This window comes from Misgurnus anguillicaudatus, chromosome 24 (assembly GCF_027580225.2).
Source record: "Misgurnus anguillicaudatus chromosome 24, ASM2758022v2, whole genome shotgun sequence".
Lineage (NCBI taxonomy): Eukaryota > Metazoa > Chordata > Actinopteri > Cypriniformes > Cobitidae > Misgurnus > Misgurnus anguillicaudatus.
The window spans coordinates 26,269,591-26,292,455 of NC_073360.2; the positions used below are offsets into that span (position 1 = coordinate 26,269,591).

Genomic DNA, 22,865 nt, shown 5'->3' on the forward strand with positions numbered 1-22,865 from the left:
GTAAAACAAAACTAAAAGGATGTTTTGGGCATATCGGTCACTATTCCATAAGGATGAAACTTTAGGGAACCATACTGTGTGAGCTTACCATTATGTACTAAATGACATAATTTTAATAAAAACAAGCAATACATTTTTAAGTGAGAATGTGCTATGAATATAAATTGGTTTCCTTTGGAGAAGAAGAGTTTTATTGTCATTACAAGCACAACAAAATGAAACGTGTGTCAGCATCCATCAGTACATTATATAATTTGAGTAAATGTTCACATATTTACAAGGAGATAAGCCATATAAAAATACTATACTACAGTATAAACAAGTGCCAAATATTAACCATTTATTGTATAACAGAATAATGTTTAATGTAATTGCAAAGGTGCAAATTTGCAAGTATGAGTATAAACAGTGTAACCTTAAGCAGTGTATAGGCCTAAAGTATAGTGGCCAGGTTGTAAATGTGAAAGTAAACAGAATATAAAAAAAACTATTTATCAGGTTGTAAATGGCAAGTAAATGTAGAAATGTTAAATAAATAGTAATGTATAAAGCTGCAAAGTTGCTTGAGATAGAAGGTGAAGTTAGATGCAGCTATAAATATTGCATTTATTTAATGTCAAACAGTTATATAAATATGTAAGTGTAACTTTTGCATATACAGCATAAATAATAATATTAAATATTTCAATAATGCTACAGCTATTGAGAAGAAGTTGTTCTTGGCAAACAATCCATTGAACACATGAATCTGTTACTTCCATCAAGACTTTCTATTCAGATGCAACTTTTGAAAAAAATCTGAATATTTTGTTTCTGATCTCTTTAGTTCTAAAACAATATATGAAAGGATTTACTAAAGAAGGGCCAAGGATGGCCCCTACCAACAGTCCATTGCGTTCGTCTGTTGTTAAAACCACACCGAGTCGTGTCAAGACTATCCGTACAAACATTGGAACATAAAAGCAAGTGAAGCACATTTTCTTCTTATCGCCCTTCAAGGTCATTTTCATGACAGCTACTATTATCCTTATATAAGACAAGCAGATAAAAGAAAATGTGCCGAACAGCAGCACAAATGTAAGGGTGGATATCATGTTAAAATACGGATTTGGATCCACACAATTGGCCCTGATGAGAGCTGCATTCTCGCAGAAAATGTATTGGATGTTTGAGGAATAGAAGGGCAGAGGAAGAACAGTAGCCAGGGGAAATACAAGAACAGATCCGGCCACCAGCCACAGCAAGACGGTGATCAGAACAGTCTGAGTTCTATTTAAAATGGCATGATAACGTAAAGGATTGCTTATGGCGATCAAACGATCCAGCCCCGTGACAGCAATTGCAAACATCTCCATAACCCCACCTAAATGAAAGGCACACGTCTGAAGCATACAGGGGATAAAGGAAATAGTTTTATAACCAGCTAGAAGGATACCTATCATACTTGGACAGGCACTACTGCTGTATAGCATATCCACTAAAGCTAGGTTACATATAAATAGGCTGGTGCAAACGTTTATCCATGGCAATGAAACATATGTTGGCAGTGTTAGCAAACATTGCTGAAATATATATCAGAAGCAAAATGTCATGGAGTGACTTTTGAAGGGCAGAACCTAAAGTGATGGAGATTAGTTCCGCCCGGACGACAATCCCCGAACACCAATCACTTCCGGGAACTCCGGGCAACCTAAATCTGGGCTTTATTGGCAGCAGGTGTGCAGATGAGTGTGGCGATTGTGGATTGGGCAATTTGATGAAGAGGAGGCGTATAAATAGGGCATCGGAAACACAGGAAGAAGTTATTTTATTCCAGCAGATACAGTGGGTGAGACAGAGCGGTTGGGGTGAGTGGAGAAACGGATGTGCTGTGGATATCTCTACTGGGCGAAGAGAAACTGAGGAATTGGTGTGAACAGATACTGGGCTGAGTATAAAATACTACCTTTATCGAAGTGTCATGTGGAAATGTGTTACTTACTTGGAAGAGTTCGTAAACAGTGAAGACTTACCGGAAGTACAGTGAAGGAGGCCGGCTCGAGTAGTATATGTACGGTGGGCCGTGTCTACATCGGATATCTGGATTTTGTGAGTACACTAAATTGCCATTGTGTCAGTGTTACCTTGCAAGTGTGGAATATCAGTCTGCCTCTCGTGAGTTGTGACTAGTGTGCAAGCGGCCCCACCGTGGAAAGGACTGGTGGGCGAGACGGAAACAGCTAAGGAGGGAGGACGTTGCATTGTCGTGGCAATGATTTCGATTACTCAGGACGAACCTCCGGTCCAAACGTGGTGTGCTGACCTTATTTCACTGGAGTGTGTGGAGTGCAGTGGGTGAGTCTTTCTTTGACGTGTGTACACCTGAAGATTGGAGTGGTGTGCCGTGTCCCTGTTGTCAGCATTCACTCCCTAGGCTGGGAAGGAGACCCTGTGTGAAGAGAACGTGTACTGGCGCTGGGGGCGACCACTTTTAGATACATGCCCGCTTGTGACGTCTGATCCTTTTTCCCCACCTGGTGGTGGCGAGGCAACGATATCAAGTAAGGGACGGAGTGAATAGTGAGGGAAGTGTTGGCTGCTGCATGGGAAACTAGCTGTGTGTGTATGATTACCTGTTTGTGGAGTGTCTTTAGAGGTTCGCCCCTGTCTAGATCTCTTGTCCTGTCGGTTGGAAGAGAGGAGAGGGAAGCGTTCGATTCACTCTTTTGGTACATCTTGGGTGCAACAACCTACCTTCAAGTGTCGTGGCAAATAGATCCTCCCCAGTCTCCCAAGCTTCAAAGGGCTAAAGCTTGTAATCCACCTCTCCGAGGGTCTGTGAGTTGTAACCTTTCCCTGCCATTCTGTATCCTCACCGTACGCCTAAAGCTAAGAGCCAGCGTATTGCCCTTCTGTATACTCACCGTACGCCCAAAGCTAAGAGCCAGCGTATTACCCCTGTATACTCACCTGTATGCCCAAGTAAAGATCCAGTGTGCCCTTCTGTATACTCACCGTACACCTAAAGCTAAGGGCCAGCGTATTACCCCTGTATACTCACCTATATGCCCAAAGTAAACACTCAGTGTACCCTTCTGAATACTTACCTGAACGCCCAAAGCTAAGAGCCAGTGTAATACCCCCTTCATATTCACCTGTGCGTCCAAAGCTAGGAGCCAGCGTATCATCCTTGAAGACCCAGAGTGTCTGCCTGTATTTTTACCTGTTTGCCTAAAAGCTAAGAGCCAGTGTTTATCTCTGTATACTCACCAGAGTGTTCAAAGTAAAGGAGCAGTGTGTCGTCCTGTATATCCATCTGAACGACCCAAGGCAAGAACCCGTGCAGCCATCTTGCACCCCTGCCTATATCCTGAAGGCCAAGAATCCAGCACGCTTGTCCGCATACTTACTGGCTTGTCCACCATACTAGGCCCAGACGCTGCCCAAATACCTACCTGTAAACCTTCTAGGGGTTCTAGTGTCGAGCCCAGGAACTCGATGCTAATAGCATCAGGTACTTACCTCATAAATTCTTCAGTGTTACTTACCATCTTCATTCTTCATGTCCAGGAAAGGAAAAGGCTCTGTTGGCAGTCCTCCTGCAATACAAACACAAGACAAGCTGTGAATAATCCTGTTGAGGTCACGTGTGGGGCAAACCAAAAAGGCCTACCTGAAGGTCCCCGTGACGGAGTCAGAAGCGACTCAGGATCCATCCTCTCTGGCCCAGAGAGTTGATTTTAGTATCCCCTTCCCCACCTACCTTTTAATTTAAATAAAGATTGTTTTAACTTACTTACTCTCCTTGTGTGTCTGGTCATTGGGGTGTTCTTGGGACCTCCTCGAGGTGGAAACTAGGGAGGGGCGAGACTCACGACCTGTGACAAAAACAACTCCAGTGACTAGTTTGCCCTGAACAGTGTTGAATCACAAAATCACAAATTCAGAAATGATTTTTGTTGAAACATTTTGAGATGGCATGGTTCTCTGGAACAAATATAAACAATAATACAAGTGCAATTATAACAAACTCAACAAAACGAAAGCTCAAATAAACAATTGTTAATTTCCTTGTATGAGCTTCAATAACGTCGTGAAAGTCTTGTTTAGGAAAGCAAAAGCCTTCTTGTTCATTGGTTTTCCCGTGACTCACTTCAAAAACCCATCTCATGTGGCATTATCCCTTTTGTGTGGGTAATATATCAGCATCTCTTATAATCTTATAGCACCATAGTAACAAGAACAATATTTGACTGTCAGTTGTTTGCTATAATGGTAGCTTGATGTGTTTGTGTCTTACACAGTGTCAAAAGTTTAAACTCTTCATTTTGTGGGCTGTCCACAGAGAATACTGAAGGGATTAGAATATCATCAAAAATGTCATCAAAAAGTTGATTTATTTCACTAATTCCATGCAAAAAAAGTGAAACTTGTATATTTTATTCATTTATAACACACAGACTGATATAGTTTAAATGTTTATTTCTTTACAACTAAGGTAAATCCCAAATTCAGTATCTCAGAAAATTAGAATATTACTTAAGACCAATACAAAGAAAGGATTTTTAGAAATCTTGGCCAACTGTAAAGTATGAACATGAAAAGTATGAACATGTACAGCACTCAATACTTAGTTGAGGCCTGAATTAATGCAGCAGGAAGTATGAAGTGCTCTAAAACTTCCTGGTGTACGGCTGTGTTGACCTTGGACCTCCGAAAACACAGTGGACCAACACCAGCAGATGACATGGCACCCCAAACCATCACTGACTGTGGAAACTTTACACTTGACCTCAAGCAAAGTGGATTGTGTGCCTCTTCTCTCTTCCTCCAGACTTTGGGACACTGATTTCCAGACGAAATGCAAAATTTACTTTCATCAGAGAACATAACTGTGGACTAGCAACAGTCCAGTCCTTTTTTTTAGCCCAGGCGAGGCACTTCTGGTGCTGTCTGTTGTTCAAGAGTGGCTTGATACAAGGAATGCGATAGCTGAAACTCATGTCTTGCATACATCTGTGCGTAGTGATTCTTGGTCCAGCTGCAGTCCACTCTTTTTAAATCTTCCCGCACATTTTTGAATGGGGTTTATTTCACAATCCTCTCCTGTGTGCCGTTATCCCTAATTGCTTTAACACTTTTTTTCTACCACATCTTTTCCTTCCCTTCGCCTCTCTGTTAATGTGCTTGGACACAGAGCTCTGTGAACATCCAGCCTTTTTTGCAATGACCTTGTGTCTTGCCCTCCTCGTGCAAGGTGTCAATGGTCATCTTTTGGACAACTGTCAAGTCAGCAGTCTTCCCCATGATTGTGTAGCCTACAGAACTAGACTGAGAGACCATTTAAAGGTCTTTGAAGTGTTTTTAGTTAATTAGCTGCTTACAACGTGGCACCTGGGGCCTCATGTATAAAGCATGCGTACGTACAAAACAGGGCTGGAAACGTGCGTACGCCAGTTCCCACGCAAAGGTTGTGATTTATAAAAAAACAAACTTGATGTGAGAATGGGCTTGCAGGGTGGGATATTAGGATGATTCATGTACGCACACTTGCAGGTGATCTGTGATTTATAAAGGGAACATTGCTTTTTTTATAAGTCTTCATAATTTTTGGTGTATGCCATTTTTGGCTTTTGTGCGTACGTAGACTTTTAGTAAGAATCCTACGAACAGTTTAATACATGAGGCCCCAGGTGTCTTCAATATTGAACCTTTTCACAATATTCGCAATTTCTGAGATACTGAATTTGGGAATTTCATTAGTTGTCAGTAATAATCATCAAAAATAAAAGAAATACACATTTGAAATATATCAGTGTGTGTAATGAACATAATATACAAGTTTCACTTTTTAAATGGAATTAGTGAAATAAATCATCTTTTTGATGATATTCTAATTATATGCCCAGCACCTGTATTAAACTGAGCAGAGGTCTGTTATTAAAGGGGCACTGTATAACTTTTAGAAGGATCTCTTGACAAAAATGCTATATAATATACAAATTATATATTTTCAGTGGTGTATAAAGGCTTTGCATAATGAACTGTATTATTTTTATTACCTTAGAATGAGCTGTTTTATCTGACGTTTTACACATCTGGTCCGAACTTTACTTCTTTTACTTTACTTTACTTTGCTTTATGTCTACGTGTTGTTTATTTTGCTTGTTATATAAATAAACTATGTTTAAAGTACTTTGTTGTTATTTATTCCTAGCGTAGTTTACCGGAAGTTACGTGTAGACCACGACAGCCGCATGTTTATGTTGTTTCTGCTGAGACCTTCCATATGATCACAAGTTTTACCTATACTGTTAGACAAAATTAAGATGTGCAGTCTGTGCACACATGTCAACATGTCCAAAACAAAACTTTATAAACTATAAAAAAAGTCCCAGCAAACTCAAATTCATCTAACAAAAAATGTACAACTGTATAAGTTTTCATTAATACTATGGGCCCTATTTTAATGATCTAAGCTTATTATCTAAAGCGCACAGCGCAAGGTCTAAATGGGCGTGTCCGAATCCACTTTTGCTAATTTAAGGACGGGAAAAATGGTTTGTGCGCCGAGTGCACGGCCGAAAAGGGTTGGTCGTATTTCCCTAATGAGTAATGGGTGTATTTTGGGCGTAATGTGCAATAAACCAATGAGAGTCTCAGCTCTCATCCCCTTTAAAAGCCAGTTGCGCTGGTGATTATGTCTAACCCCTATTTAGATGACTGACCATGTAAACTGAAAAACTAAGCGGAGGAAGAAGATCCCCAGTTTAAGCTTTATGTTAAATAATTGTGTTGTTTTTCACTTGTGTTGAAATTGTTAAATTGGCTTTTAATTGCTTTAAATGTATGGCTATCCAATACCATCAAAAAATAATTTACAAGTATGTAAGAAAAGGTTTGTACTCTAAAAATACTTTATTTGTAACAAACAGAAGATAAAGAATTTACAAACAGCTCTCTGCACATTTCAGCACTCGGACAGCGGCATGAGTTTTTTAAGCATTACTTAAAATTGTTTCTCATCTCACCGTATCCACTGGTACAGAGTCATTTTATGCAAAAAATCCGTGAGGTAGCATTAAAAAAAAATTAAACGGATGCATTTGTTTAAAGCAAAGCATTTATTTACTTACCAGGCTACAGGTGAAGCAGCCCTTTTGTGCCTTCTAACGTCTTTTATATTCAATCCTTGTGCTGCTGCACATTCATGTATGTGATAAGCAAACCCGCGTTGTCGTCCCGTTTATAGGCGCATATGTAAGATAGAGCCCTAAATAAATATTAAAGTGAAAGTTGTAATTGTTAGTTTGGATTATTGGAGGGGTTATCTCCTCTCATGCCCCCTCTGAAACTACGGCCTTACGGTTTGAAATCAAGTTAATGCATTTCGCATCAGCAAGGAGTAGGCTAATGGGTTTGTAGCGGTAAAAGACAAACAAATACACCCAAATGAGTTGTGAAATTTGATTGGAGGGTGACGACATTTTGTCTCTGTTACCAAGAACAAAATATTTTGTTCGTTTTTTCCCCTGTGGGCCCAATTTTCTCATTAAAAATGTAAAAACTACTTCATACCTAAATAAACTAGCTGAAGAAAGGCTGTGTTTAGACATAATAACTTTACTAATTGAATACTCATGAGAAATGTTTTGGTCATTAGCAAGACATAGACATCTAATTATTTCTAAGTTTGAACAACAATAGTTAATAAAACCCAATTAACTCTTCATCAGCTTTATAAATACAATCCTTCATAAATCTCAATTTCTTGCTGGAGCACAGCGGGATTTCAACAGTAAGGTTGCGAGACAGTTTGGTAAGGATTTGTTTTTATTTGTCAGTTGTAACTTTGCTCAGTACTCATGTTGTTTTCAACTGTGTTGTCTATTGTATTGATGTATATTGCTGACAAATCTGTTTATGATGGCAGGAAAATGTTACCAAGGTTTGTGAAAATCCAGCTAAAGTCATGTTTGTGATTTGTTGTTTTTATATAAAATCATTTTAAATGATGAAAAGAACATTCTGTAAAAATATAACCTTGATATCTTTAATAGTGACTGAAAAAAGATCACGCAACAGATTGAATCAATGATTGAAATCAAACTTTGATGTAAACTTATGAGACTTTAGCCGGGATTTCACAGACAGGGTCACAAATGTAATCAATATGTTGTTGAGTTTATGTCATTTTTTAGTAATATAATGTTGTTTTAGCATAATTTGGAAGAAATTTTGTTAAAATGTGATTAATGTTTTTACTTTTATCTCTTTAAACCTATTCCCCTGTTTTCACAGACAAGGCTTAAGGTTTGTCCTAGATTAAGGCACATGTTTGAGCTGTCTCAACAGAAAAAAAACTTGTACTGACAGATCTTACAATTTGTAGGATGACATTAATTTGTCTCAAGATTCGTCCTTGTCTATGCATGTTTATAAAAAAATGCTTAACATCTATATTTAACTAAGGCCTAGTGGCTTCAGCTAAGCCTTGTCTCTAAAACCAGGTCATTATTTATTAAACCCGTAAACTTATTTCAATCTTTATTTTTCCTCAGATTTACAGGAGCACAGATGAATTTTTCAGTTGCCTTCAGCAATGGGACGAATCTTATTGATGATGGATTTTATCTTGTTGGCTTTCGCACTTTGGCCAATAAAAACTACCTCATTTTGGCCTTGTCTATCATCTACATCATCACCTTGATGGGTAATCTTGTTTTGCTGGCTGTGGTCCTAATGAATTCCAGTTTACACAACCCCAAATATCTCGCTGTGTGTAATCTAGCCGTTGTCGACATTTCAATGAACAGTGTTATTATTCCTCAAATGGTGCCTGTGTTTGTGTTTAACCAGAACCGACTTTCATTTGGAACATGCTTTTCTCAAATGTTTTTCATGCATTTCTTTGGTGACATGGAGTCTTTCTCTCTTGCTCTTTTGGCTTACGACCGCCTGATCGCCATCTGCTGGCCCCTGCGTTACCCCACCATTAACACCAATCCGAGGATGATGCTCATAATAGCAGGGATTTGGTTTCTGGTTTTTCTTCTAGATATTTTCCCAGTAACTCTGGCTGCCATGTTGCCTTACTGCAGGTCCAGAGAGGTTAAAAGCTGCTGTTGCGAGCACGGTCCAGTATATGTACTGGCCTGTGCGGACAACTCTTACAACAGGAGACTGGCTACAGCTAAAACACTGACAACTTTACTGGGACCTTTGACGTTTATTATTGCCACCTATGTGATAGTGGTGGTGGCAGTGCTGCGCATTGCATCCATAGCACAGCGCTGGAAGGCCTTTCATACCTGTCTCAACCACCTGCTGCTGGTCCTGATCTATTACATGCCAGTTATCCTTGCATATGTACTAGGGAACCTGCGGTTGGTTCAGTATGTTGATATTTTCACAGCTGCGCTGACCGTGTCTGTAACTCTTCCTCCAATGTTGAATCCCATCATATACAGCTTAAAGACTGATGAACTGAGAGACAAAATAATGAAGTTTTTGAGAAAGCCAAAGGTGGCACAAGAGATTCAAAATTAGGTAAATGGTTAACCAAAATCTTTTTTTTTTAATAAGGTACTTTAATTATACTTACAAAACTTCACATTTGGATGCATGTTAAGCAGAATTTGCTTGTAAATTGTGTTACAGAAAATGTTCTGGTTTTCTCTAAGATATCATTTTGATAATTTGGTTCAAATTTAAATATCACACTGTATTCGTACATCAATGTATTGTCTATTGTCAAATGAATTACAATACATGACACTGTAAATTTTACTTGCATATCAATATTTTTCATTTTGTAATTCACAATTATTATGGATTAAAACAGTTAATGCTTTATCATTTAATTTCAGTTGTCATTGTAAAGCCCACTGTACATCCATCTCAAATTATATAGTAAGATTAGATATTTCAGAATTAACATGTTGCTGCTGACCACCTGTAAAACCATCTGTAATACTTCAGCAAAATAATTTAAATAAACTTATTAGGGTGGTTTCCCGGACAGAGATAAGACTAGTCCTAGACTAAAATAAACTAAGAGCTGTCCAAACTGAAAAGAACTTGCACTAACATATCTTAAAATACACCAAGCATGTTTGTTAAAACTAGTTATATTTCCTAATTAAACTAAGGTCCTGGCTTAAGCTAATCCCTGTCTGGGAAATCACCCTAATTAATTTAGTAAAGAAATACATTGTCTTTTTATAGACAGCTCAGGTTTTAAATAATATTGAATATACTAAATAGCTAAAAATCACAGACTTGTCATATGAATACTGGAGGATACACAACAACCAGCATAAAACACAAAACATTAAAATATAAAGTACTGTGCAAAAGTCTTAAGCCACCATCACCAGCTTTGTTGTTTTAGCAAAGTTTCATGTCCATCTATATTTATTTTTCACTCTTTTTTAAGATACAAACAGAAAATACAGGAAATATGTGCACAAAATTAACAAAACAATTTTCGTAACTAAATGTCTTCTTTATGCATCAGTCAGTATTTAATGTGACCTCTCTTGGCACGAAACACATCTTCAGCTTTTTTGAGGAGACTGAAGTCCTGAAGTCATTTGATTAGGATTAGAATTTAGGATTTAATTTTATTTAGGTTTAAGAGATCCTGCAGCTGCCTGCTATTGCTCAAGTGGAAGGGGAGTTTACCCTAAATACTTGACACTTTAGTTTATACTTTTATACTGTTAATACCAGCATTTTATATTTAATACCACAAACACATTTCCTGTATTTTCTGGTTGTATAAAGAGACTGAAAAATAATAATATACGATCACTATACAATCGCAAAAATAACAAATCTAATGGTAGCATGGTGGCCTAAGACTTTTGCACTGTACTGTATATGGATATTGGATTGTTGAATCATTATAGTTTAAAATAATAAAGTTGCAAACTCCTATTTGTCCACTAGATGTCAGGAAAAGACAGAATGTGATTTGTCTGCACTGCAGCTGAAGATTTGCAGATTATAAACTCCTAGTTGCCCTCACAATGTACAGTTACATGTGAATGATTTGTTCTGCATTTTTCTATTAAACATGTAATTATGTTTGCTTACAGACTTCCCAAAATAAAGGAGGGTGCTACATTTTCAGGACAATATGCTATTCAGAATATCAAAAAAACCCACAAAATTCAGGAATGTTAACAAGGTTAAAAGGTTTTTTGTAACGACACAATAAAGTGGAGGAAGCAAGCGCAGGCGATCAAAACAGATTTATTATAAATGATGGTAAATGCAGGGAAACACATAGAGCAAGTGAGTCCAGGATGTTGGCAATGGTGGTCGAAGGTCTACGGTGGCGTGAAGAGTGTTGAGGCGTGAAGTCAGTGAAGAGTGTGATGATGGCCAATGGATGAAACCAGGAACGAACCAAACACTCACACGGAGACGACAACACGAACACAGATCCAAACACGACGACGAGAGACGATAATCCAAGTGGAATGGCTGGAACATGAAATGAGGATCTGACAACAGGAAGAGAACTGAGTGAGTATATGTAGCTGATGGGTAATGAGGATCAGCTGGAGCGAGGCAATCATACACAGGTGACAACACTTAATCAAACGAGCACATGGCAGAGGTGAGTGAACAAACAAACACACACACACATGACACGGAGGAAACAGTGGATTTCCTACCGTGACAGTACCCCCTCCCCTAGGAACGCCCCTTGGCGTTCCCAGCCTGCTTTACCTGTAGATTGTAATCATCAATAAGGCGGTGATCCAGTATGTCCCGAGCAGGAACCCACCTTCTCTCCTCCGGACCGTAACCTTCCCAATCCACCAAGTACTGAAACCCGCGTCCCCTCCGTCTGGAGTCCAGAATACGATTAACCAAATATGTGGTCTCCCCATTAACGATACGAGGCGGGGGGGGAACCGGGGCAGGCGGATTAAGACGGGAAAAAATCACCGGTTTAATTTTGGACACATGAAACACGGGATGAACCCTCCTGTACGCCGGTGGAAGGCTAAGACGCACTGTTACCGGATTAATGATTTTGGTAACAGAAAACGGGCCAATAAATTTGGGAGCAAGCTTATTCGAAACGGAACGCATCGGAATGTTCTGGGTTGAAAGCCACACTCTTTGACCGACGACGTATCGGGGAGGCTTCGACCGGTGGCGATCGGCCTTAGCCTTGGTGCGCGACCTTGCCTGGAGCAGAGCTCTGCGAGCTCTGGTCCAGGTGCGGTGACACCTCTGGACTAGTGCGTTTGCGGAGGGGACCGACACCTCGGATTCAGTACTGACAAAATTAGGTGGTTGGTACCCTAAACTACACTTAAATAGAGACATGCCCGTAGATGACACCGGCAGAGAATTGTGTGCGTACTCCACAATTGAGAGTTGTTGACACCAGGACGAAGGATTGTTGGAAGCCAAACACCGCAAAACCCTTTCGACATCCTGATTGGCTCGCTCGGTTTGACCATTGCTCTGGGGATGGAACCCGGATGAAAGACTAACAGTCGCCCCTAACAATTTACAAAACTCTCGCCAAAATTTGGACACAAATTGGGGACCCCTGTCAGAAACCACGTCTGTCGGAAGGCCATGTATACGGAAGACGTGGTCAATGACAATTACCGCTGTTTCCTTGGCTGATGGCAATTTGGGCAAGGGGATGTAATGAGCCGCCTTCGAGAACCGGTCCACTACGGTTAAAATCACCGTATTACCCTTAGAGGGTGGGAGGGCGGTAATGAAATCTAGCGAGATGTGGGACCAGGGTCTCGAAGGGACAGACAGCGGTAAGAGTAACCCATCTGGAGGTCGATTGGAAGTCTTACCAACAGCACAAACCGAGCAAGCCAAGACGAAGTCGTGGACATCACGAGCCATACCAGGCCACCAAAATCGTTGCTTGACTAGAAATCTAGTTCTACTAACCCCTGGGTGACAAGCAACACTGGAACAATGACCCCACTGGAGAACGTCTGACCGTAACCCCTCCAGCACAAATAAACGGTTCGGTGGGCAACGAGCCGGGGGCGTTACCCCTTTCTAAGGCAGTCAATACCTTCGATTCGACCTCCCATCTGAGCGCGGAGATAATGATGGTCTCCGGTAAAATGGGCTCGGGAGTAGCAGTACGATCGGAACGCTCAAAAAGACGGGATAAAGCATCGGGTTTGATGTTTTTGGAACCCGGCCGGTAAGAAAGTGTAAAATCGAAACGACCGAAAAACAATGCCCACCGAGCCTGCCTGGAGTTAAGTCTTTTGGCAGTTCGAATGTATTCGAGATTCTTATGGTCCGTCCATACAATGAAAGGTACACCCGACCCCTCAAGCCAGTGACGCCATTCTTCCAGTGCCAATTTGACGGCCAACAACTACCGATTGCCAATGTCATAATTAAATTCCGCAGGAGATAAAAGAAGAGAATAATACACCCAAGGATTCACCATTCCGACTGAGGATGCGCGCTGGGATAACACTGCTCCTACACCCACCTCTGACGCGTCGACCTCCACTATGAATTGACGTGAGCGATCAGGGGTGACGAGAATAGGAGCTGAAACAAAGCAGCTTTTCAGTTTGGCAAACGCAGCCTCAGCTGCGTCTGACCACCTGAACGTCAAACTAGGAGAGATCAAAGCGGTCAGAGGTGCGGCTAGTTGGCTGAAATTGCGAATAAAACGCCGATAAAAATTGGCGAACCCCAGAAATCTCTGCAGGGCCTTGCGAGACTCTGGGGATGGCCAATCTACCACAGCCTTAACCTTCTCAGGATCCATGCGAACACCCTCAGTCGAAATGATGTGTCCTAGAAAAGAAACAGACTGTGCATGAAAAACGCATTTCTCCGCCTTGACAAACAATCCATTCTCTAGCAACCGCAGAAGCACTCGTCGTACATGTTGCACATGTTCTTGGAGAGACGAAGAAAAAATCAATATGTCATCCAGGTAGACATATATGAACTGATCGACCATGTCTCGCAACACGTCATTAACGAGTGCTTGGAAGACTGCCGGTGAGTTGGATAGACCGAAAGGCATCACGCAGTACTCAAAATGGCCACGAGGGGTGTTAAAAGCTGTCTTTCATTCGTCCCCCACCCTAATACGGACCAAAAGATAAGCGATACGTAAGTCCAATATAGTGAAAAAGGACGCTCACTGCAACCTCTCAAAGGCTGAAGACATAAGCGGCAAAGGATAAGTATTCTTTACCGTTATGTTGTTCAACCCTCGGTAGTCAATACAAGGTCGCAAGGATCCGTCCTTCTTTCCCACAAAAAATAACCCCGCCCCCGCTGGAGAAGAGGAAGGCTGAATGAACCCCGTTGCTAGAGAACTGGATATATATTTCTCCATGGCCGCCGTCTCTGGAATAGACAAGGAATATAACTTGCCCTTAGGCGGAGAGGTACCTGGCAATAACTCTATCGCACAGTCATAGGGACGATGAGGAGGAAGAGAATCAGCCCGGGACTTACTGAACACCTCCTTCAGGTCGTGGTACTCCCCGGGCACGTTAGTCAAATCCACTGCTTCCCCCTGAAACACAGACTCAGAAACATTAACACCAGCAGACAAAATACAAGACAAATGACACTCCTCGCTCCAGCTAACCACAGATCCGAGACGCCAATCGATCCTGGGGTTGTGTTTATGGAGCCAAGTGTGACCGAGAACAATGGGAGTCTGAGGTGAGTCTGTGATGAGGAATGAAATCTTCTCCCTATGATTGCCAGATGTGATGAGTGAAACAGGGATGGTGGTCTGAGTGATGACAGGTAACTTGTGTCCGTCAAGTGCAAAAGGTGCAATGGGGTGTTTGAGGGAGGTGAGAGGAATCTTGATCTTGCGTGCAAATTTGATGTCCATGAAACTACCCTCGGCCCCAGAATCCACCAAAGCGTGCTGATCCAGTGTGTGGGTGGACCACCGTAGTCTCACCGGAAGGAGTGTTGATGTAGATGAGGTCTTCCTGGCAGAGATCCCACCCGATAGTAGCCTCAGATTTACTATCGGGCTTGATACTTTTACTGGGCAGCGCTGGATGTGATGTTCTGGGCTGCCACAGTATAAACACAGTCCAAGGGATCTCCGCCTGATCCTCTCCTCCCGGGAGAGCCGAGCTCGCCCCACCTGCATGGGTTCCGGATCTCCAGGTGGGCTGACCGCAACCTCTGACCGTCGGTGCTGATCCTCTGAACTGGATGTGCAGGTGGTCCCCCCCTTCCGTCTGGCTGCTTGGTCGAGTCGGTTGTCTATCCTGATAGTGAGGTCGATTAATCCATTGAGTGAAGAGGGGAGTTCAACAGCGCGAATCTCCTGTTGGATGCGGTCAGCCAACCCATGCAGGAAATGATCCCACTGCGCCTCTTCGTTCCACTTACACTCCGCCGCCAGGGTGCGGAACTCGATTGAGTAGTCTGATACGGACCTATCCTCCTGCCGTAGGTCCGCTAGAAGTCTGGCCGCCTCCCACCCGGCGACGGAGCGGTCGAAGACCCGTTTCATCTCCTCCGAAAGGGTGTGGAACGAAGCACAGCAGCGGTCTTGGTTCTCCCACACCGCCGTCCCCCAGAGGGCAGCCTTCCCTGTGAGTAGAGCGAGTACGAACGCCACCTTCATTTCTTCGGTGATGAACGTGCGGGGCTGCAAGGCGAAGTGCAGAGCCTGCTTGGGCTTAACTTAGCTTCTTCTTCTCGACGTTACATTAGTAATATGCTCGCTCATAATGTCGCGTCATAGCCGCAGCAAATTTGACTGCTTATGCTATTGTATATTATGTTATGCTATCTGTCGTTTTTCTGTGCTTTTAATTCTTTTATTAATGTAAAGCTGCTTTGAAACAGTTGAGTATTGTGAAAAGCGCTATATAAATAAAATTGAATTGAATTGAATAGAACAATGAGAGAGAAATGATCGACAAAACTTTGGCTCACCCGCATATTTCTCTGGAATGGGAAGGCGTGGCTCGGACTGGGGAAAACCCCCGGTGGCGATCGGCGGTGTGGGTGGCGTGGGGGGCGCAGTGGGTGGCGGTGGATGAAGTTGTTGGGCCTGGAGAGCGAGCTCGGAAACCTTCGTCACCATTGCTTGGAAAGCTCGACCCATCTCATCTATCGCCTTGTCCTGACGATCCATTCGACCCACGGCACGTTGTAAAAACTCCTCCAGATGAGATGGGGAGCGATCGCCTGCTGCTTCCATGATGGTCAGATCCTTCTGTAACGACACAATAAAGTGGAGGAAGCAAGCGCAGGCGATCAAAACAGATTTATTATAAATGATGGTAAATGCAGGGAAACACATAGAGCAAGTGACTGAGTCCAGGATGTTGGCAATGGTGGTCGAAGGTCTACGGTGGCGTGAAGAGTGTTGAGGCGTGAAGTCAGTGAAGAGTGTGATGATGGCCAATGGATGAAACCAGGAACGAACCAAACACTCACACGGAGACGACAACACGAACACAGATCCAAACACGACGACGAGAGACGATAATCCAAGTGGAATGGCTGGAACATGAAATGAGGATCTGACAACAGGAAGAGAACTGAGTGAGTATATGTAGCTGATGGGTAATGAGGATCAGCTGGAGCGAGGCAATCATACACAGGTGACAACACTTAATCAAACGAGCACATGGCAGAGGTGAGTGAACAAACAAACACACACACACATGACACGGAGGAAACAGTGGATTTCCTACCGTGACATTTTTTTTATAAATGGGGCCACAATTTTCCTTAGCATGTGGGCCTTTCCTTATCAGAAATTCACGAGTTCACACTTACAAATAAGTTGGTTAGATTAAATTAGTAAACGTATTTGGCGTGCTGTCCGGGGAGAGGGCTCTGAGCTCGGAACTGGGCCCGAACGTAGAGTACCCCCCCCCCAGTTTAGGAATTAACCTGGTGAGTGAGAGGTGATGGGGTGGTGGAGGGATTCTGAAGACTGCAGAGGATCTTTGCAGAGTCAAACTGTGACTTATATATGTCTTGCCTTTGTCCTGATTGGGTAGATATGATGATTACTGATTGAGGACAGCTGGTGTTACTAGAGTATTTGTTGATTACTGATTATAGACAGCTGGAAGTACTTAAGTGGTTTATTTGACGTGCTCCTCCCGAACTACGTTAATAAAACATCATTTCACGAGTTCACACTTACAAATAAGTTGGTTAGATTAAATTAGTAAACGTATTTGGCGTGCTGTCCAGGGAGAGGGCTCTGAGCTCGGAAATGGGCCCGAACGCAGAGTATCCCCACAAAAAGCAAAATTAAATTATTCGTACAGCAGCCGGGAACTGTACCCCCCAAAAATAGAAATGATGAGGCTGATGTTGGCTGTGTTTGCTATGCATCCGATGGGAGTTCAATACTCGCTGCGATTGGAACCGTCTGACGGAAGTTCAATACTCACTGTGATTGTACAGGAAAGCCTCGGTTGAAAATTATGTTTATATTTGGAGGGCTTTTTGCGGCCTCCGACGGAAGTTCAATACTCGCTGAAATCAGAGCCATCCGACGGGAGTTCAATACTCGCTGCGATCGGACGAGTAAGCCCTCACTGATGATGGGGTGAATGAATTATATTGGGAGGGTCTTGCAGCATCCGACGGGAGTTCAATACTCACTGTGATCGGAACCCGTCCGACGGTAGTTCAATACTCGCTGCGATCGGACGAGTAAGCCCTCACTGATGATAAGGTAGGCAATTTATATCAGGAGGGCTTTGCGGCATCCGACGGGAGTTCAATACTCGCTGCGATCAGAACTCGTCCGACGGGAGTTCAATACTCACTGCGATAGGACGAGTAAGCCCTCACTGATGATGGGGTGAATGAATTATATTGGGAGGGTCTTGCAGCATCCAACGGGAGTTCAATACTCACTGTGATCGGAACCCGTCCGACGGTAGTTCAATACTCGCTGCGATCGGACGAGTAAGCCCTCACTGATGATAAGGTAGGCAATTTATATCAGGAGGGCTTTGCGGCATCTGACGGGAGTTTAATACTCGCTGCGATCAGAACCCGTCCGACGGGAGTTCAATACTCGCTGCGATCGGACGGGTGAGAACCCGTTTGTCGATGACGTGGACGATTTGTATTAGAAAGGCTTTGCAGCATCCGACGGGAGTTCAATACTCACTGTGATCGGAACCCATCCGACGGGAGTTCAATACTAACTGCGATCGGATGGGTAAGCCCTCCATTGGCGATGAGGTGGACAATTTATTTGGGAGGGCTTTGCGGCATCCGACGGGAGTTCAATACTCGCTGCGATCGGAACCCGTCCGACGGGAGTTCAATACTCGCTGCGATCGGACGGGTAAGCCATCGCTGATGACGAGGTGGATGTTTGATTATTTTTGATTTGGTGGACTTTGCGGCGTCTGGCAGGACTTCAGAACTCAATGTGATCAGGTGGTTAAGCCCCTGCTGACTATAAGGTGTACATTTAGTACATTTGAAGGCCTAGATGTAGGCCGAAACATGTTGGTGGTATTTTTAGGTTCCATTATGAACTAGCACCTTTATTAAAGCGGTTTTATAATTAAGAAGAGTGCCTTGGTGTCCTTTGTTATTTTTGATACATTTGGTTATTTTAGATTTGGAGGGCTTTGCGGCGTCCGACGGGAGTTCAATACTCACTGCGATCGGACGGGTAGGCCATCGCTGATGACGAGTTGGATGTTTGGTTATTTTCGATTTGGTGGACTTTTGCGGCGTCTGGCAGGACTTCAGTACTCAATGTGATCAGGCGGTTAAGCCCCTGCTGACTATAAGGTGTACATTTGGTACATTTGAAGGCCTGGATGTAGGCCGAAACATGTTGGTGGTATTTTTAAGTTCCATTATGAACTAGCATCTTTATTAAAGCGGTTTTATAATTAAGAAGAGTGCCTTGGTGTCCTTTGTTATTTTTGATACATTTGGTTATTTTAGATTTGGAGGGCTTTGCGGCGTCCGACGGGAGTTCAATACTCACTGCGATCGGACGGGTAAGCCCTCGCTGATGACAAGATGGATGTTTGGTTATTTTAGATTTGGAGGACTTTTATGGCATTTGACGGGACTTCAGTACTCACTGTGATCGGATGGGTAAGCCCCCGCTGTCGATGAGATGAACATTTGGTTATTTTAGATTTGGAGGGATTTGCGGCGTCCGACGGGAGTTCGATACATGCTGCGATTAGATGGTAATTCCTTGCTGACAACGAGGTGAATGTTTGGTTATTTTAGATTGGGAGGGCTTTTGCGCCGTCTGACGGGAGTTCAATACTTGCTGGGATTGGACGGGTAAGCCCCTGTTGATGTAGACTTGAATACGTTAAGTTATTACCAATTGGGAGGGCTCTAGCACCATCCTAAGAGAGTTCAATACTCCCTGCGATCGTATGGCTAAGCCCCTCCGACAATCGAACGGGTTAGAGATGGTTTGCTGATAAAAGTTTGGTGCGTTTTTTTTTTTTTTTTGTTAGAGCAAGCATCACTACCGCAGCAGTGGAAAAAACTGACCCTCCGTTAGAGCATAGGAAACATCACTGCGGCGGTTGAAAAACTAAACTTCTGCGGGAGCAGGGAAAACATAATTGTTGCAGCAGGAAATTTATTGAGTATACAATATAGCTGGCTGTGTGTAAATTTAGTTGCTTTAAGAAATCCTCGTACCTACGTCGATCAGACTTTTGAATTGATGTTGGTTAATAATAATGATAATAATGATATTTATAAATTATAAATGTTTTGTGTACTTGTATAGTTTGTATTGGATGGTATATTGTATTATGTTTTATGGTCAGTGCATGTGGACTAGGGGTGAGCAGCGGAGTTTGTATTTGTATTCGTAACGATCTCAAAATTGTTTGAATCTGAACACAGCAAAATCACCAGCGTCAAATCCACTCCGCCAGCGCACACACGGGCACCACTACTAGGTCTGGTGGCACTCTTAAAAACACCAGCAGCATACATCCAACACCGGCGACTCCACTGCGTAATTTTTTGTTTTGAAAATAAAATGCAGGACTTGCTTAATGTTAAAAGGGGTTATTAAGAGATAAAGTTTGGAACTTGATTGGTGTTAAAAAGTTATTAAGATAGATGAAACTTGAAAACAATCTTCCAGGCGCTGAATGACAGATTCAAAGCATGCATGGACGAGCAAGTGCGCGACCTCAATATATACACACACGCAAGGTTGATAATTGTATATTGTTTTTAAAAGCTATCATGTCCGGTTCTGCTGTAAATCATGGATGGGTGAAGTTGGGGCTGCAGGTTAAGCATCAAGCCAATGCAGTCTGGGATCGAGATGTTTAATAAATCATCTAAAAGGTGAACGACGTAGGAATTGCAAAGTTGTTAAGGAGAACGCATCAAATGCTTCTAGAAGCATATAAAAAAAAAGAAAATCTCTGGTATCTTTGCAGGCAAGTAAAAATTCTCTATCCCATAAATCCAGATGACTGAGCATCACTTTTAAATGCACAGGTGATACCTACTTTGCCAGCCGAGCACCACGACTGATGTTTTTGATCAGGGTTACAACTTGATCAATGTTATAATAGTGAAGAGAAAATCTTGGATAGCGTTTATCAAAAGCTGTGTTTAAGTAACTAAAATATAATCTTTATACGACAGTAAGTTGAATGCGTGTACGTATGACGTTTCCCAGATAGGTACGTTTGCAAGATGTCTGTTAAAGATCTGGAGATCTGGAACACATCTGGTGTGTAAAACATCTTACAAAGGTTTAAGAATGAGCTGCTTTATATGCGAGGTGTACCTGTGCCATTAGGGTTAACACCTTGTTACATGTTTTAATGAAAACCCTGTTTAATATAACAGACCACTGGCTGATATTGTGCGATTTTTTATACATTTTATGTTAATGTTAAATAAACGTACATTTTGCCCGTCAGTCATCTCCTCAGTTTATGCAAAATGGTATCAGCATGGAAGCGTACTGATGTTGAACATTTACTATTCGTTACATGCATGCCCAAGATGTATGGTGAATACAGATTATGCACGGGAATATTGTCTTATTTCAAGTCGGGGTGGCTGTTGAGCAGGTCTGAAAGTGAGTAACGTCTGGATCGTTGCTGTTTGGAGACACAAATGTTTAAAATGATTCAGTCCGAATTGGGGAACGGTTTTAACTTGTTTGCCGTAAAGAACCAGTTCAAGATAATGATTCGTTCACAAACTAAACAGACATCATTAGTCGTCACAAATAGTATTTTGGGACGGGAGGCTTTCAACGTAGCCGGGTTTAAACTGTGCTCGAGGCCGGGCAATGAATACTGATGGTAAAGCGAAGCTTCGAATCTAATTGCTTCAACAATGATTCACTGTTTCTAAGCACTAGAAAAGCCTAGATATGGCACCACCTGCTGGTGAAAACGTACTACACATTTTATACAAATTCCACCAAGCAGAGGTAGGCTCTCGCTTGGGGGGCAGGAGAATAGAAGAAGGGAGCTGAGGAAGAGAAGAATATATGGCATTCGGGCCTGTACCGGTAGCGGAGGCAGCCTCACGCTACAGTGTTCGGTCAGTCCACAGCCAGAGGACAGGATTAGAAGGAGAAACCTGTTCCACTAGCGGAGACATGCTCACGCTTAGGAATGGCGAATAATGGAAGGAAGCTGAGGAAGGGAAGAATATATGGCATTCGGGCCTGTACTGGTAGCGGAGGCAGCCTCACGATACAGTGTTCGGTTGGGCCACAGCCAGAGGACAGGATTAGAAGGAGAAGCCTCACGCTGCAGTTTTCGGTCAGGCCACGGCTGGAGGACAGGATTAGAAGGAGAAGCCTGTTCCACTAGCGGAGACATGCTCACGCTTTGGAATGGCGAATAATGGAAGAAGGAAGCTGAGGAAGCAAATAGGGTGTCCGGCCCTGTGCCGGTAGCGAAGGCAGCCTTGCTCTACAGTTTCCAGTCGGAACATGATTAGAATGAGAAGGATCCTGGGTCTGAGCCGCTAGCGGAGCCATGCTCACGCTGCGAGGTTGCCATGCGTTGCCGATGGCTGTTGCTGATGATCCATAGCATGATCTGGCCTAGCTGGAGACTGTAACATCTACTCTAGAGCAAGGGTCTAAGCATATTCTATTAATAGACAATTGTAATATTTATTTATTACATATTTTCTATATTAGCTTGGATTGGTTTATGCATGTTAACATTTTAAACAATACTAAAACATATTAACAAGTAAAAAAACATTTTTGAGGAGACTATATCAAAAAGTTGCCCTCCAGATTATATTATCCATTGTGGTAGCCCCTGCTAACAAAAAGTTTGGAGATCCATGGTCTAGAGCAGTGTTTCCCAATCCTGGTCCTCGGGCACCCCCTCCCGGAAAGTTTTGGATGTCTCCTTATTTAAAACACCTGATTCGACTCATCAGCCTCCTTCTAAAATGGTAAACATGTGTCCCTAACAAGCTGATGAGTTAAATCAGGTGTGTAAAATAAGGAGACATCTAAAACTTTCTGGGAGGGGGTGCCCGAGGACCAGGGTTGGGAAACACTGGTCTAGAGCTTCTGAAGACTGCAGAGGATCTTTGCAGAGTCAAACTGTGACTTATATATGGCTTGCCTTTGTCCTGATTGGGTAGATATGATGATTACTGATTGAGGACATCTGGTGGTACTAGAGTATCTGTTGATTACTGATTATAGACAGCTGGAAGTACTTAAGTGGTTTATTTGACGTGCTCCTCCCGAACTACGTTAATAAAACATCATTTATTTTAAAGTTACTTAAAGCTAACATTTTTTAATCATAACCTGCTGGCTGTAAGACTCAGAGTTCAATTCAAATTGACTCACTGCCTATTATTACTAAAGAGTT

The 22,865-nt window shown here is 42.5% G+C and overlaps 1 protein-coding gene and 1 pseudogene across 1 annotated transcript; one reads left to right on the forward strand and one right to left on the reverse strand.

The window, feature by feature from the left end:
- Positions 1-770: 770 nt before the first annotated feature.
- Positions 771-3,695, reverse strand: LOC129438844 (olfactory receptor 2A7-like; annotated as a pseudogene).
- Positions 3,696-7,755: 4,060 nt separating this feature from the next.
- Positions 7,756-9,722, forward strand: LOC129438215 (olfactory receptor 10A6-like). The gene is made up of 2 exons (XM_055196854.2): positions 7,756-7,798; positions 8,541-9,722. Exon 2 carries the CDS (start codon positions 8,557-8,559, stop codon positions 9,526-9,528), a length of 972 nt encoding a protein of 323 aa, XP_055052829.2. The 5' UTR covers positions 7,756-7,798; positions 8,541-8,556; the 3' UTR covers positions 9,529-9,722.
- The last annotated feature ends 13,143 nt before the right edge of the window (positions 9,723-22,865 follow it).